Source organism: Primulina eburnea, chromosome 1, assembly GCF_022965805.1.
Source record: "Primulina eburnea isolate SZY01 chromosome 1, ASM2296580v1, whole genome shotgun sequence".
Classification (NCBI taxonomy): Eukaryota; Viridiplantae; Streptophyta; class Magnoliopsida; order Lamiales; family Gesneriaceae; genus Primulina; species Primulina eburnea.
Genome location: NC_133101.1, coordinates 9,949,453 through 9,966,550, shown reverse-complemented (window position 1 = coordinate 9,966,550; position 17,098 = coordinate 9,949,453). Strand labels below are relative to the sequence as shown.

Genomic DNA, 17,098 nt, shown 5'->3' with positions numbered 1-17,098 from the left:
ACTCGCATTCTATGCGCAAGTAATTAATATTTTACCTTGTTTAGGATAATGATCACAAATATTCTACCTTTTTAAAATAACTACTATGATATATTTCTTTTTAAGATGTAGAAATAAATTATCTCCATGACCAAGCCTCCTCTCATACTCTCATTTATGATGTTTCGATGTATATTGGATATATCTTATACTAACATAATAACATATAAACCACGTTATTCAAGTAAAATATACTGGACAAGTCTTGTCACTGTGTGACAAAAGCTCTTACAAAGAGATTTTTGTGATGAAAATCGAAATTATAATCACTGGTTAAATGTTCACCTACTCCATCAACTCGAATATTAAAAACATCTCCTCTCACTTTTTTTGTAACACGCATGGTGTTCAATTAGTGATCGAAATATTTTGTTTCACTTTGTGTTATATTTATTGCTATATGCTTATCCTTAATTTTTATCAATGAAAAAGGACATGATACTTGTGCAATTAGGACAAAAGTGTTACAACATATACATACATGTGTAATCCAAGAATATATATATAAGTATTTTATTTATTTCTGAAAAATCGAGAGACACAAACATCTCCAACTAAAGAATAGAAAATCATTTGCTCATGAAACAAATCTTATATTGCTAATGGAATTTATAACATGGTTTTTTATTCCCTATGCAATTAATTATTTATTGATTATTCGTAAAAAAAATTGTAAAATTTACTAATTAAGGATAATTAACAATGATTAAAGAGAGTTAATTAATTAAACCATAAATTTAGTAAGTTCAAATTTTTTAACATAGAACGAAGCATTTAATGTGAGCGTGACATCCAGCGGTATCTGGACATAACTCTATTATTTTAAAGCAAACGAAGGCCGTGCGATTCAACGCTCGACAAATATATACCGTCGGATCAATATTAAATGCTCCACCTGCTCGCGTTCCCTCTCTTTCTCTCCTCTCTGGAACGCTTCAGCTAACTTCCACAGCCACCACCTCCGCCACGTACGCTATCGTTTACCCTTTTATCAACTTTCCTGCTGAATTTCCCAACTGGGTTCAGATTCTCCTCCTCAGAAGAGATGAAGTTCCGGTGGGTTGAAAAGTATGTGCTTTTTCGTGATAAGAACTTGGTTTTCTTGCTGTTTTTTTCCTGTTTATGTAGCAAAGTTTCGAGCTTGGGAACAATGTCGTCCATCGCAATTTCTTATGGTGAAAATGGACCGGTTTTCTGTGGGATAAAGTCTGATGGTTCCCATTTAGCTAGTTGCTATGGCTCCAACTCGGCTATAGTTCGTGCTACTCCGAATCATTCGCCTTTTCTTGGTTTGACAGCTGGAAATGGATTTGTTTGTGGTCTTGAGATGGATTCGAACCAACCCTTTTGCTGGGGGAGTACGCCATTTATTCCAATGGGGTTACCTCAACCTATGGTTAAGAATTCAGAGTACTTAGAAATTAGTGCTGGGGATCATCACTTGTGCGGTTTGAGAAAACCCTTGATGGAAAAGTTGAGAAACTCTTCGTTAATTGATTGTTGGGGTTATAATATGACCAAAAGTTACGACATTGATGGGCAGATCCAGTCTATTTCTGCTGGTTCCGAGTTTAATTGTGGCTTGTTTGCTCAGAATAGGAGTGTCTTTTGCTGGGGTGATGAGACTGGAAGTAATGTGATTTCTTTGATTCCTAAGGATTTGAGGTTCTGGAAGATTGCAGCTGGGGGGTTTCACGTTTGTGGGATTTTGGAAGGGGTGAATTCGAGAGTGATTTGTTGGGGCAGGAGCTTGAATCTTGAAGAAGAAATTTATGTTGGTTCTGTGATAAATTCTGGGCATCTGAATGTGGATTTGTCTCCTGAGGATTCTATGCTTTCTGTAGTTGGGGGAAGGTTTCATGCTTGTGCGATCAGAAGTACTGATAGAGGAGTGGTTTGTTGGGGTTATAGTGTCGAAAGAAGCACGCCACCACCTAATGGTGTTAAACTTTATGAGATTGCAGCCGGCGATTACTTCACGTGTGGAGTTCTGGCTGAATCTTCTCTCTTGCCTGTTTGTTGGGGTGCAGGTTTTCCTTCAGCCCTGCCATTGGCGGTTTCACCCGGCGTCTGCAAGCCTGCGCCTTGTTCGAAAGGTTTTTACGAGTTCAACAATGCGAGTTCCCCTTGCAAGTCTTCCGGATCCAACATTTGTTTGCCTTGTAGCAGTGGCTGTCCCAGTGAAATGTATCAGATTTCTGAATGCAGTTTGACATCAGATAGGCAATGTGGTTTTAATTGTTCAAGTTGCGACTCCAGCAAGTGCCATTCAAACTGCTCCACTGCTGCTAATTCTGGAGGACGGAATGAAAAGTTTTGGTCGATGCAATTGCCCATTATTTTTGCTGAGATTTCGTTTGCTGTGTTCTTGGTATGTGCTGTATCTTTGGCTTCAATTCTTTATGTTAGATACAAGTTAAGAAACTGTAGGTGCTCTGCTAAGTCCAAGAAAAGTAGTGGGAATGGTTCTTTTCATAAGGAGACTGGGAAAATCAGGCCGGACTTAGATGAGCTAAAGATTAGGAGGGCTCAGAAGTTTACATACGAAGAACTTGAGAAAGCTGCGGATGGTTTTAAGGAAGAAACTTTGGTCGGTAAAGGTAGTTTCTCGTGCGTGTTTAAAGGCGTTTTGAAGGATGGTACCGTTGTTGCAGTCAAGAGGGCTATTGTATCTCCTGATATGAAGAACTCGAAAGAGTTCCATACTGAACTTGACTTGCTTTCAAGGCTAAATCACGCACATTTACTGAATTTGCTAGGCTATTGTGAAGATGGAGGTCAGAGGCTTTTGGTTTACGAGTTTATGGCGAATGGTTCCTTGCATCAACATCTCCATGGTAAGAATCAGGAGCTAAAAGAACAACTAGATTGGGTGAGAAGGGTGACTATTGCTGTCCAAGCAGCTCGTGGGATTGAATATCTACATGGTTATGCTTGTCCTCCGGTAATCCACCGGGACATAAAATCGTCAAATATCCTCATTGATGAAGAGCACAATGCCCGTGTGTCGGACTTTGGCCTCTCACTATTAGGGCCTACTAATAGTAGCTCCCCTTTGGCTGAATTGCCAGCAGGAACACTCGGTTATCTAGATCCTGAGTACTATCGGCTTCACTACCTCACAACCAAGTCTGATGTTTATAGCTTCGGTGTTCTACTTTTGGAAATCCTCAGCGGTCGAAAAGCCATCGACTTGCAGTATGAAGAAGGAAACATTGTCGAATGGGCCGTCCCTCTGATCAAAGCAGGTGAAATAGAAAGCATTTTGGATCCAGTTTTGAAACCTCCAGTGGAACTTGAAGCTCTGAAACGTATTGCGAACATCGCTAGCAAATGTGTGCGAATGAGAGGAAAAGAGAGGCCATCAATGGATAAAGCGACGACGGCTTTGGAGCGTGCCCTGGCTCTGCTGATGGGCAGCCCATGTAACGAGCAGCCTATCTTGCCAACCGAGGTGGTTTTAGGAAGCAGCAGATTGCATAATAAGTCTTCTCAAAGATCCGGGAACCGGTCAACCTCAGAAACTGATGGAGCAGACACAGAGGATCAAAGAATCGAGTTTCGAGCTCCATCATGGATCACTTTTCCTAGCGTTGCATCTTCACAAAGGAGGAAATCTTCTGTTTCTGATTCGGATCTTGATGGAAAGAACCTGCAGGAAGCAAGAAACCCGTGCAATGGCACGGCTGCTGCGGATGGATTGAGAAGTCTCGTCGAAGAGATCGGGCCAGCTTCTCCTCAAGAACACTTGTATTTGCAGCACAACTTCTAGCAGAAATTTTCAGTCTCTAGCGTTGTTAAATTATAATCAATCAACGAGAGAAATGTACAGAATGTAGAAGAAATACTCTCTAATGGATAAATATTTCTTGAGACTGTTGTAATTCATATCTTTGATTAATTTTTTACCTAGCAAATAAATGAAACTAATTTGCAAAACAAAATATTGGCATCATATGCTGATTTTTCTTGAAACTACTGAGTATCTTCTACAAAAAAGAATTCACTTTACCCTTCACGATTTGGATGAACATGGCCCCTTGCTTCTGCATTCTACAGGTTTTACAACAAAATCTATCCATTATTAGCCCCTTTTTTTGCGGGTGGTTTTTATGTATTTCACCAAGCACCATCGATGCCAAGATTGACGCCAATCAAAAGAATATTTCAAGCACCGGTGACTAAAAGACATCAACTTTTTGGACAGCCTGTAGTCTGTGGAACTGATGTGAATCATTTGGTCCCCTTAGGCCAAAGATTTTCTTGGGGTCTATTTCAAATGCTACAACAATATGGCCCATTAAAGAACTCGATATACTTACTACTCCTCCTCACACTACACCTTATCTTAAAACCAAATCATAATTGGCAACAATATTCTTCCATTTACACCTGCAATATTAACGCACAGCGCATCAAAATTAAGGATTTCGGATCGACGAACAAAACCTAAATGGAGAAGCAAAGTTGCAATGGGCAAGAATTTACAACTAGGTTGCTAAAAAATCCAGTGTTTGAATTATTGAAATGGACTCCATATTTATATGCTTAAACTAAAGACATTGATAGCTCCATCACTTCCATACTCCATGTGATTAATAGCTCACTTCCTCACTGCTACAATTAATATAGTGCACGTAGGAAGACAAAATGGTTGTTTATGAATTTCGTATTATACTATGAAATTGACTGTTATTATAGTGCAGTTGATTTGCATATTAATTCTTTTAAAACATATTCAATGCAAGACACAATTTTCATTCATAGAAGTCCAAAATTGTCAACAATAATGTGAAGTTTGGATTCAAGATGCCAAACATAGAGAAGTTTTACGATATGCATTTTAATTTTATAATTAATATACTTATTTGTGACAATTGTGGTAAAATATAATGGTCCCTTTGCAAAGGCATGCAAAGTTTTAGGCCATGTCTGTTTTCCTCCCACGCCTTCTTAGAACCATCCCCACCCTAGCTCTCCCACATACAAATAATGCAACCTAAGGCACCAAAATCATTTTCACTAGTACAGTTTGGCACTTTTCTCTTTCCCCGCTATGTAAATTGTATATCAGCACAAACGACACATTTGGATAGCTATGTCGCATGGCCGGCTACAACAACACGAGTATGCAAAGAAAATATCATGTGGTTGATTTGTGATTTGTGCATTTTTACCTGCTCAATTGGAGACGTGGGAAAAGGGCAAATATATATATATATATATATATATATATATATATATATATATATATATATATATGGACTGAATTTAAGCCAGTTGGGTTGTTGTTTTGTGCTTTGTCATTGATGTTTCTTCCCGGCCTTTGTTCATCACGGGAAAGACACCATTTACATAAAGTTGTGGGAGTCACATTTCACTCTTTTTGCGTGTTGGACATCACAGCACTTAGCCTCCTTTGGATAAGTTTTTTGACATGCAAACAATGGAAACCTTATGTGGCTATGGCCAATACATTTCCCGAAGATAACAAAAGGGAGAGACCTAGTAGGAGTGGTGAAGGGCCACTTAAAAAAACAAATTTATGTATAATTTTCCGACCTTCAAAGTATAATAAATCAGAGATCTCTTGCATGTGCTCGTACAAGATAATGTGTCTGATGCGTTGGAATTAAGCCTTTTTGGGCGTTGAGAACAGCCTAAAGTCAAAAAAGACAAGTCGACAATTTTGGAGGATTTTTTGGTGATACCAGACGATGATTATGATGAAAATATATATTTTTTGTGTGGAAACAGGTGAGCCAACGAACAAAATCCATCGATTGGCCGCGATGCCAATGTTTAAGGGCAAATTATATCCGTCAGGCCTTCGAACCATCTTTATTTCAGTTTCTGGTAATTTTTTAAATTTGGTAATCAATGGACTTGGGAAATTCATATTGTGTTTCTTTGTTTCCCAGGTCTAATAGTTTTGTGTTTTACTGTGTTTATGCACTTTCCATTTATTGAAACTAGGAAGTGGTATATTCCCGATCATTATTGGCCAAGATAATTACGTGTAGTAGATTTTAACTTAAATTATATATAAGACAATGCGATGATGATATAATCAGTCAATCAAATAATAAATGTTTTAGAAAATATAAAAAATGAACATTTATTATTAGATAAATTGTAATTTATGACATAAATAAAAAAAAAAACCAATACAAAAGCATATTGCAACAATTTATTATGAGTTTAAAGTTTTTCTTGTTTGATATTCACATATGTCACTTTTTATGTATCATTTCTAGTTTTGACTTATCTAATCTTGTATCATATTCAATCAGGATTTGCGTACTTTCTTCGGCATCACCAGTTAATTTCATTTCGTTTTGTTGGTTTCGAGACTTGGACGTAGGGATCTGTTTATTAGTTTTTCGTTTTATAAAAGTATCGATTCTGTCATCATCTTCAATCTTACTTTGTGCATTTGCATTGCCATATTCTATATTTCGAGTCTGGATTATTTTCTTGCTCCGAGATTTGGTGGCTTGAATTTATTTTGTTGCACTCCTACTTTCGTCAATGTGATTTGAGATGTTGTTTTGTTGCTTGATTTGTTGAGCTTTTGCAAAGGCTTCTGAAATCCTTCAAATATAATAGGATAAGATAAATTGTTGGTTTGAGTTTTTTAATAAATTTGAAAAGAAAGTTGTGTTTTTCCTTTTCTGGCATTTCAAAGGCTATATAATATGGTGAAGCACTTTCATTCTGCACAAAACAAAACACGTGTTAGAGTTTTAAAATTCTAATCGAGACATTTCACGATGTTTGATCTAGAACTCGAATGGATCTTTCCCTTTACCATTGACAACCAATGGTCCCCTCACAATACACATCCCCGAAGATGGCTCATTGATCGAAATCGAACCGGTATCAAACCACAAATTTCGCTGTTTTGATATGGTTCTACTAGTTTGATTTATCAAGCGAACAAGTTCCTTCGAATCATTGTCTTTCGAACCATGGTCAGAAGTATTTTTTTCCCTTTTTTCCCCATGGCTGGATCAATAAAATTTCAGTCCAAATGAACTACCATCAAAACTTATTTAAATAAGATAGAAATGACCCACAGAAAAGGTCAACACAAGACATTAAATAAATAGTGGGTCTCATGTCATCATTGTGGTAAAGGTCGTAATGCCAGAGGGACCGTCTCACGGATCATAATATGTAAGATGGGTCAACCCTACCCATATTCACAATAAAAAGTAATATTCTTAGCATAAAAAGTAATATTTTTTTCATGGGTGACCCAAATAAGAGACTCGTCTCACAAATACGACCCATGAGACCGTCTCACACAAGTTTTTGCCTTAAATAAATTGAAGTACAAATGAGATGATTAATTTCTCTTACATTTATTAATCTTACATTACTTATCATCCAACGTTTTGATATTAAATTCAGACTCAAAACTCTAACAGAAAACATTGAACATGTGCGGAATATCAAACGGTATCTTTAATATGAAAGACAAAACATGATGAAACATAAATATAAATTAAATAAATTGGAATACCAAATGAAAAAAATGGTGCTTTTAAATTTGGACAAAATCACAAATAAAACATTGAATATATATACGGAATATCAAATGGTGCTTTAAATAAATATGAAAGACGAAACAACACACGAAATACTACGATGTCTTTTAAACGCAGAAGACCAGACAAGGATGAGACATCATAAATCCGGAAAATGTAACAATTTACTTTAATCAAGATAAAGATTAAAAAATTGAGACGGGCAAAATCGTAAAATAAGAATTTTTAAGGACTCAAAGATGAAAATACAATTGAGATTCTTATTCATGCTTTTATATACTTTTTGGTTTAGTGGTAAACGTTTGATTCTATTAGGTAGTAAATGTGTTGGGTCCAATAATTGTCCATGTTTGGTAGAGCGATCGAACCGTTGTGCTTGAGCTGCTATGCAGTTTAAATGATTTGAGTTGCACCATTACCACTAGCTATAGCTTTTGGTAAAACGGCAAGCGCTCTGTAATGCCCGGAAATTTAATCCTAGTAATCTATAATTATTGATATATAATTTGATATGATTATGAAAGGATTAATCGGGACACGAAAATAAGACATGAGAGGTGAAGCCAGGCGTCGGTGCATTACGAGCCAAGATTCTGGACAGAACCTCTGGCGCCCGAGCGGTAGAAAAGAACCGTCCGAGCGCCAGTGTTTCACAAAAGTAGGATTGGGGACAGAATATGTGGCGTCCGAGCGGTAGGAAGTTACCGCCCGAGCGCCAATGACTAAGCATCCGGGTAGAACATTCCGCGCTCGAGCGGTAATGTTTAACCGCCCGAGCGCCGATCGAAAAATATGAAAATGTGCCACGTTTCTTGATGCATGCAAGTTGAATGTATGTATATATATATATATATATACACGAATCTTCCTTCAGAAATCAGAAAAAGAAACGAGGAGGAAGCTTTATATCCTTACGCCTTTTTATTTCAATCCGTCCGTCTGATTTTGAATCCGACTTCAGTATCGAGTTCCTATCAACGTAGGCTACAACTGAACATTGAGAATGGACCGAGATAGAGTCGGGAATTCTTCTTCTTCTTCTGAGCGAGGAGATAAAGGTATAAATTAATGTTGAGATGGGATTGCATAACTCGAGTGAGGTTTGACTCGAGTTTCCCTAAATCACATACTTTACTTATTGCATTGATATTTGCATTGAGTTGATTGATATACTTGTTCTCTTGAATTATAGATAACAGGTGTTAGACGAGTAATCTTGTGACAGAAATGCCTGATAGTGGTAGGAGTACCACGGGCACATTGCACAATGTCATAAGATACTGTATTAGCGGAAGTGCCATAGTCTGTCACTGGATAATTGGCTATCGATGTGGATAGAATTATAGCTCCTTCTATTACTGGTGATCAGTATTGTATCGATGTGGATAGAATTATAACTTCTTCTATTACTGTTGATCGATGTTATATCGATGTGGATAGAATTGGAGTTCTTCTATTACTGGTGATCGATACTATACTGATGTGGATAGAAACAGAGCTTCTTCTATTACTGGTGATCGATACTATATCGACGTGGATAGAACTGGAGTCTTTTCTATTACTGTTGGTCGATATGGAATGCCAATGTCTGGAAACCGGGATCCCTAGGCTAGGATTGAGTCTAGTCTAAAACGTAGAGTCACGAGTTTGAGTGACAGTCTGATTGATTGATTCTGATGGATGTTGAATTATGTTCCTGATATTGGTACATGCTTAGAATAGACTTTATTCTTGATATGGATTTATGTTCCGGATTAGGGTACATGTTTAGAATATGATTTATTCTTGTTATTGATTCATATCATGACTTTGATATATGATATGATTGTCTGTTATATGCGGTTATATGGTTTAGATGATTGCATGTATGCATGATTTATACTGGGATATTCATATCTCACCGGAGTTATCCGGCTGTTGTCTTGTTTGTATGTGTACATGGCAACAGGTGGGCTAGGATCAGGGTCAAGAAGAGTACGAGGCTGGACTAGATAGCGTGGAGATCCGGGCTTTGAAGCAACTTAGGATTCAGCACTGATTTGTAGTTGAACCTAGTCGGATTATTGTAGATTATACAGTAATTGCATGTTATGTTTAATATGTAATTTGAATTTAATTACATTACGTTTCCGCTGTATAATTTTAAAAAAAAAAAAATTTAGACCATGTTTATACTAATTGATTAATTAGTCGTAATTATGATTTAGAACGTGATTAGCGTCCGAGTCCCCACACGCTCGGTCCTACAATTGGTATCAGAACCAAGGTAACGGGTTTGATTCTCATTGATTGCAAGGAGTCCAATTATTGGGAGGGAGATTGTTGGGTGCAATAATTGTCCCTACTTGGTAGAGCGATCGAATCGTGGTGCTTTTGGTAAAGCGGCAAGCACCCGGTCATACAAAATGCAATTATTTTTATGCATGAGGTGTTTCGCTTTTTCGAATTTTTGCATAGTCTTTCTAATACAATTTTCCTCACATTTCTATATAAAATTAATTGAGATATTTCCTTTTTCCTCTTCAAATTTTATAGATTTTTTTATATTTATAAATTTCCGGTTAATTAATTTTTTACAATTTGAAATCAAACAAATTAATTTTAAATAATAATTTATTTTTAAAAGCAATAATAACTCATTTTTAATAAATAAAATTTTATTTTTAAAAGTAATAATAGCTCATTTTTAATAAATAAAATTTAATTTTTTATTAACTTCTGGAATATAAATTGATTAATCCTTGTGCATTAATTCGAGTACAACATTACTTATTTAGCAAAATTATGTATTATTAAAAATTTATATTTTTAGGTATAATAGATTTTGTTTTTTGTTTCTATTTTTCATATCCAAAATTCATTGAATTCCATGAAAAAATTTATAATCTCCATGAAAATATTATGAAGTAAATCAAGTATAAAATATTTTAAAACATTGTGGCATTCAGTAAAAGTCAATAGAAATCCTAAACTTAAAAAAAAAAAAAAAAATCAATTGTTTTAAAAAATCATATAATCTCTTCAATTAACACTCCTTATAAGAATTTTACCTAGTATATGTTAAAAATTTCCCACTTAAATTATAGGTTATCGATTATGTTTCAATATATTCAATAAAACCATTTCCTATTTTTTGCTATTAACAAAATTGTGATTCATGAGTATTTTTCCAATTACGAAGACAAAATTATCAGCCCCTCTAATCCCAAAAAAATACCACGAAGATGGATATGTAAAAGTTTAGCTTCCAATTTATTCCCTTCCTTACCAAATTAAAAGACATCACATGCATAAATATGTATTTAATTGAATCATTTTACCACCATAATTTTTAAAATTTCGCTTTCCCACCACTCTTATATTTGATGGATTTATAATTATATTTAATAATAATGTTTGGAAATCACTCTGACATTTGATTCACAAAGAAATCTAACAATAAAATTAAAACATAAATTTAACCGTATAGAAAAAATAAAAATATCACTACACTTATAATATGAAATATTTATTATATTATAATGATAATACGTTAAAAATATTAATAAATCATCATTATAATTTATATCTATTATATTGATTCATGTCACGTATTGATTTTAAAATAAATAGTAACTCTAATTGAAACATGAAGTAAAATATATTAACAATTAAAGTAGATTTCACTATCAATGAAACAAAAATATATTATTGTTTTTTGGACTCGAAGGTCATCCAAGTTAGTGAAATATGTAAGTTTGTAGCCAAACAATCATGAACTTGATTTCCCTACACATTTTCTTGAGCGAGACTATTGCAGAATGTGGTTTATTTGATGACGTGATTTGCAGGACATTATATTAAGGCTAAGGATTTACTCCATGTACAACAAAGGACAACCATTACTGATTCCTATGTCATAATAACAAAAAAATAAACAAATAAATCATGCACACCCCCTTTGGCTTCAGTCCACATGATGCAATTAATCAATGATATACTCATGTTTATTATCTCTTTCAATGAATGTATGAATGAATTAATAATAATATTATTAATTAATGAAAATTATCCGGAACACCAAAGAGTGAAATACCAATTATCAATGGACAATATCGGAATCTAAAAATGTCAAAGGACATAAATAAAAATACACAATTGAGATTCTTATTCATGCTTTTATATAGAATAGAATAGATATAGATATAGATATAGATATTTTTTAGTATTTCATCGATTATAATCCCGTCCAACATATATCAACGTAGTTTTAATTAATAAAGACGGTTGAATTCGAATGAAAATAAAATCTCGAGTGTTTTTTCTTTTCTAGATTTTCCTAGCTATTTTGATCAACAAGTTGTGTATACTGACAGGTCCATTTCCATCTCTACAAGTTGTGTACAAACGAGGGATGGGGAGCTTTTCTTTTGTTGCATGTGAATATCACTCAAAACCACACTATTCAACCTGTGATGCCACCACTCCTCCGTGAACAATTTTTCCTCTGTCTCTGTCTTAAAAATATACAAGATTTCTCCCCATCAAAGAAAATGAAAGAATTCCTACTCTTTATTCCTCTGTTTTTGCTCCTCTGCATGAACTCTAACTCGGCTTCAGCTTACGGTTTTGTCGCACTTTCTCTCTCTCCCTCAGCTCGTGCTTATGTTATCAAAGAATTTTTACTTAGATTGACACTAGATAATTTACTGCAGATGGGCCACTCTATGATTCGTCTGCTTACACTGAGGTAAGTTCTGGATTGTGACAGAATTATTTTCATTCTACGTGTTTGCTTTTATTTAGTATTTAGATTAGAACTGTGTTATTTGCAGTGTAAATTGGAAGTTGAAGATCCACTCTACAACGGAGGGATGCTCAAGGATCAAGAACCAACTATAGAACAGGTCGTTCTGGGTGACTGTGTTCGCGTTAATGCACTGGTGTTTTCACTGCAGAACGTCACTCAAGGCACCAAATATTGTTTTTCCAGTTAAATCCCTGCTCCTTTTTTACTGTTTTAAATGCTAATTCAAGCAATCAAGTAGAAAGAATCCTTGTAATTTTGAATGTTTCGTGTATAACAGTTTGGATCAGGATACTATATGCCGACTCATCTCTAATAAAGGCGAGGCTTGTGACGGAAGAAAGGACGTTGAACTGCATAGGGACCGTTACTGCAAAGGCGGGTTGTTGGTCTTTTCTGAAGGGTGGATTTGTAGCGACATCTCCGTTGAAAATGCCTAAGCTGTATCTCCAGGTAAATATGGTGTCAATATAGAGTGTGAGTGAAGTTTTGATGTCGATTGATTTGGGTTTTTCATCTCGAAACACCAGAATTCAGATGGCAAAAATGTCAGAATAGAAACTGCCAGTGCTTCTTTGCAGCCTTTCACTGACGAGGAATGGAGATTGAATCAAGAAACCAAGATCAACAAGGTACATAGATGTAACAAGTCGAAATTGTTCAAATTCCAGCCTTCTAAAACTGTTCTTAATCGGGTCCAGGCAAGGAAACGTGCCGTAACAATCCATGTATCAGATAAACAAGGCATAAAATTGCAAGGCGCAACAGTAAGAACCGAACAAATCTCGAAAGATTTCCCATTTGGATCTGCCATAGCAAAGACCATCATCGGAAATTCGCAATATCAGGTTTGTGTAATCTGTCAAGAAACAAATGCGATGCTACTTCTGGTTACGTGCTTCTGAATTTCACGGTTTTAGAAATGGTTCGTGGAGAGATTCAATGCAGCAGTATTCGAAAACGAGCTCAAATGGAATGCAACTGAACCCAATCCAGGGCAGGTGAATTACACCATCCCAGATCAGATGCTAGAATTCATTAGATCAAACCAGATAATCGTCAGAGGCCACAACATTTTCTGGGAGGACCCAAAGTTTATTCCTGTATGGGTTCGAAACCTGTCGGGCCACGACCTGGAATCAGCTGTCCAATCAAGAATCCAAAGCCTGATGAAGAAATACAAAGAGGAATTCATCCACTGGGATGTCAACAATGAGATGCTACATTTCGATTACTACGAGGAAAGGCTCGGTCCAAATGCCACACAGCAATTCTTCGACACAGCCCATCAGGCAGATCCTTTAGCAACCTTGTTTATGAACGAGTTTAATGTAGTTGAAACTTGTAGCGATGTTAACTCAACTGTCGACACGTATGTATCGAGAATGAGAGAGCTGCAACGAGGGGGTGTGTCAATGGATGGCATAGGACTACAGGGTCATTTTGATGTGCCAAACACACCACTCATGAGGGGTATTATTGATAAATTGGCCACTCTCGGGCTTCCTATATGGTTGACAGAAGTAGATATCAGCAAACAGTTCAGTAAAGAAACACAGGTACCTTGACCATATTTGTATTATGCATCTGAATTTTTCTCCATCCTGAGTGTGTGCAATATGACCGAATCACCCTTTCGCATTATATTCAGTCCATCACTTATCTTGCCAGGCTATGTATCTAGAAGAAGTCCTGAGAGAAGGCTTTTCCCATCCTGCTGTAGATGGGATCATTCTGTGGACAGCTCTGCGCAAGAATGGTTGCTACCAAATGTGCCTAACAGACGATGAATTTAACAATCTTCCAGCAGGTGATACAGTAGATAGGCTTCTGAGAGAGTGGCAATCGGGGGTTGCGGTTGGAGAGACAGACGAGTATGGCGCCCACAGTTTCCTTGGATTCTTAGGTGAATACAAAGTCACTGCTAAGTTCGGGAATGTAACAGTCACTTCAACTTTTTCGCTCTCACGAGGCAAAGAAACCAAGCATTTTAACATTCAGTTGTAACTTAATTCGGTTAAGGGCTGCTGTAAATTCGATTTTTACAGTTTATAAAGATACATGTTAAAATTCGAAGACATACCATTTCATGTTTTCTTGCTCTGGGCAAACTAACTTAACAAATGACAAAAGAACTTTGGATAAAATAAACTTTAAAAGAAAACTAAAATACAGCGTCAATTTACATAAATTAAGGCCAAAAAGATGAAATTCTAGCTAGAACACTTCCCCAAGAATGAAACGAATTAAAAATATGGATCAATCTGTTCTTTTCCACTAACAAGCCGAACCCTCAATCTTTCCAAGGCAGCCTTGTGTTAAGTGTAATCTGAATCTGCATTGGGAGGAGCCGAGCCTAGAAAAAAACAAAAGGGGCTCTACAAACAAAGAAAGGAAACCAATGAAAAGAAAATAAAGATTGCACCATAATGCAAAGTTGATGGAGAATGGACCCCAGATGAAACCCCCATGGCTAAACCAGCCAACCATGACCCTTCGTCCGAAGTAGACTCGGATGCTGATCTCGGATCAGAGTTTGAATCCATTCCGGTCACACTGATTCCAGACCCTTTATCTGAACCCGGTAGCGATCCATCGCCATTCTCAGTTTCTGGTGTAGTGGTTGACGTTGTTGGAGTTGGATCTTTGGAAGATTTCTGACTGTAAAAGACATAAAAAGGGCATTTCACAAATACAATAAGCGGAGCATTCAATGAGCTACAGATATCACCATAATCAAGAAAAGTTCGTCAGATTCAAAAGGAATTGTAGTAAATTGATAACTTAATCTACAGCGCCGCCAAATCAAAAAGATGGATCGTCATTAATAGGATTTTACACTAATCATGCAACAAAAGTTGTGAGTTAATGGAAAAGAAAAAAAAAAAGCAAGCATAAAACCCATCAGAGAAAAAATCGTGTGATAAAGATTAATAAATAAGTATCTTGTTTTACCTTGACGTGGAGGGGCAAAATGTCACAGTATAATCAGCACCATTGCATGTGAAAGTGCTCGTGGGATCATCGTAAGCATAGCTATAGGATCTGGGACAAGCAGACTTAAACAGCTGCGAGTAAAGCGTCGGCTTGCACGCGGAGGGCGAGTTAAACTCGCCGCTGCAACAGTACTTCGGACTCCCAATAGCCTCACACGCGCTCCTACAAGCTGCCCCATTTCCAACACGGAGCTCCGATGGGCAGACTCGGTTAAGATCCATCACGCAGCCAGTGGAGGCGCACATGCCCGAACCGCCGGTAGCTTCAACTAACATAGGCAAATTGTAGCCGTCAACTAAACTTACGTCGTAAAAGTCTAGACCACCGGTTCCAAGGGTGAACTCTGCCAATGTGACAGGCGGGGCTGCCCCGGAGCCGTGACATTCTGGCTGACCAGACCCGCAGTCACCGGTCTTGCAAGATCCTGTACCGGATTCAGAGAAGTTGCATTCTGTTCGGCCCCAGAACCGGCCAGACCAGGCGGCGGGCGAAATGAATGTGCGGGAGGAGTCTGGCGGGAGCTGAAACCCAGTGCTATCAAGTTTAGGACCGCCGGCGTTTGCTAGTATACCGGGCCACACTGTGACCTCGCATTTGTTCACGAATGTGAATTTAGTACCACATACTCCTGTTGAACAAAGAAAACAACAAAAATATCACAATCCAGTTCAAGGAACGGAAATTTATCCAAAAACCCAGAACCAAGATCAGATTTTTTCAACGAACGCAAATTTATCCAAAAACCCAGAACCAAGATCAGATTTTTTCAGAAAATTGCCACTCAAGACACCACAACTAGCTTAAAGATCACACATTTGAGACAAAACCCCAAAAAGAAAAAACATGACGAGTTGTATTTTAGTTCTAGTGCAACCTGAGGAAAAAAGAACATAAATGCTGAGGGTGAAAGTCAAATAAAACTCGAACACAGAAAAATCCATAGGACTGTCGTTGCCGGAGGGAAACAGTCACTTGCTTTCCTTTTCTTGATGTTTTCTTCCCTTCGTTTTTCCTACCCAGATATGCTGAGGATGGAGGGAAAAGGACTTATTTGGGCCAATGTCTGTGTTCTTTTGCAAAGACAATAATAAAAAACTGAAGATAACAATGTGATTTTGTTTTTCCTGGTGTCTGGATATGTTGTATCAGCTCCAAGAACAAAGAGATGGAGGATCACACCAAGAAATGAAGTAAAGTTCCGATTATTATTTTTGTTTCTGGGTCAAACTCCCTTAATTGAACCCCATTAACGCTGTCAAATTTAACATAAAACTTCTTTTTCCTGGGGAAATGGGAAGAACATACAGAGAGTTTATTTATCTTACTCATATGAATATTGCTCTTTTGATAGGATGGATAGCCAAGATTTGCACATGTATATATAGGACACATTTTTTTTTTTAATTATATACATGGCAAGATTTTATCTATTGAAATGAAACGTCGATAATACTCACATAAGTAGAATCTCATATATATAGAGAGAGAGGAAGTGGTGACTGCGGTCATCTGAGCTCTTGGCAGAAGTGTACTATGGTAAGCTGTACCACACAGCCCAAAATATACATTAAAGAATTCTATAGAATCTTATGATCCGTTATGGTTTTTTATTTTTTCTTTAATTTAATTTTGTGGGTCAAAAATTTTACCTTTTGTGTCACGCGTAGTATTAGTTAATTATTTATTTAAAATATTTATATAATTTTTTAAATCATTTAAAAAT

The 17,098-nt window shown here is 36.7% G+C and overlaps 3 protein-coding genes across 6 annotated transcripts; 2 read left to right on the top strand and 1 right to left on the bottom strand.

The window, feature by feature from the left end:
- Positions 1-714: 714 nt before the first annotated feature.
- Positions 715-4,291, top strand: LOC140827253 (serine/threonine-protein kinase-like protein ACR4). The gene has a single exon (XM_073189893.1). It carries the CDS (start codon positions 1,085-1,087, stop codon positions 3,809-3,811), a length of 2,727 nt encoding a protein of 908 aa, XP_073045994.1. The 5' UTR covers positions 715-1,084; the 3' UTR covers positions 3,812-4,291.
- Positions 4,292-11,973: 7,682 nt separating this feature from the next.
- On the top strand, positions 11,974-14,777 carry LOC140827229 (endo-1,4-beta-xylanase 5-like). 3 transcript variants are annotated; one of them, XM_073189867.1, is made up of 8 exons: positions 11,977-12,197; positions 12,287-12,321; positions 12,407-12,563; positions 12,659-12,831; positions 12,909-13,010; positions 13,080-13,226; positions 13,299-13,937; positions 14,050-14,777. In XM_073189867.1, exons 1-8 carry the CDS (start codon positions 12,047-12,049, stop codon positions 14,383-14,385), a joined length of 1,740 nt encoding a protein of 579 aa, XP_073045968.1. In that variant the 5' UTR covers positions 11,977-12,046; the 3' UTR covers positions 14,386-14,777. The 3 variants fall into 3 exon arrangements, with proteins under 3 accessions (XP_073045961.1, XP_073045968.1, XP_073045973.1); XM_073189860.1 differs by having other exon boundaries at positions 11,974-12,197; positions 12,909-13,226; XM_073189872.1 differs by having other exon boundaries at positions 12,062-12,205; positions 12,909-13,226.
- Positions 14,757-16,661, bottom strand: LOC140827243 (thaumatin-like protein 1). 2 transcript variants are annotated; one of them, XM_073189880.1, is made up of 3 exons: positions 16,250-16,622; positions 15,334-16,003; positions 14,757-15,039 (listed from the first exon to the last, which is right to left on the bottom strand). In XM_073189880.1, exons 1-3 carry the CDS (start codon positions 16,314-16,316, stop codon positions 14,757-14,759), a joined length of 1,020 nt encoding a protein of 339 aa, XP_073045981.1. In that variant the 5' UTR covers positions 16,317-16,622. The 2 variants fall into 2 exon arrangements, with proteins under 2 accessions (XP_073045981.1, XP_073045986.1); XM_073189885.1 differs by lacking the exon at positions 14,757-15,039 and having other exon boundaries at positions 15,330-16,003; positions 16,250-16,661.
- Positions 16,662-17,098: the final 437 nt, after the last annotated feature.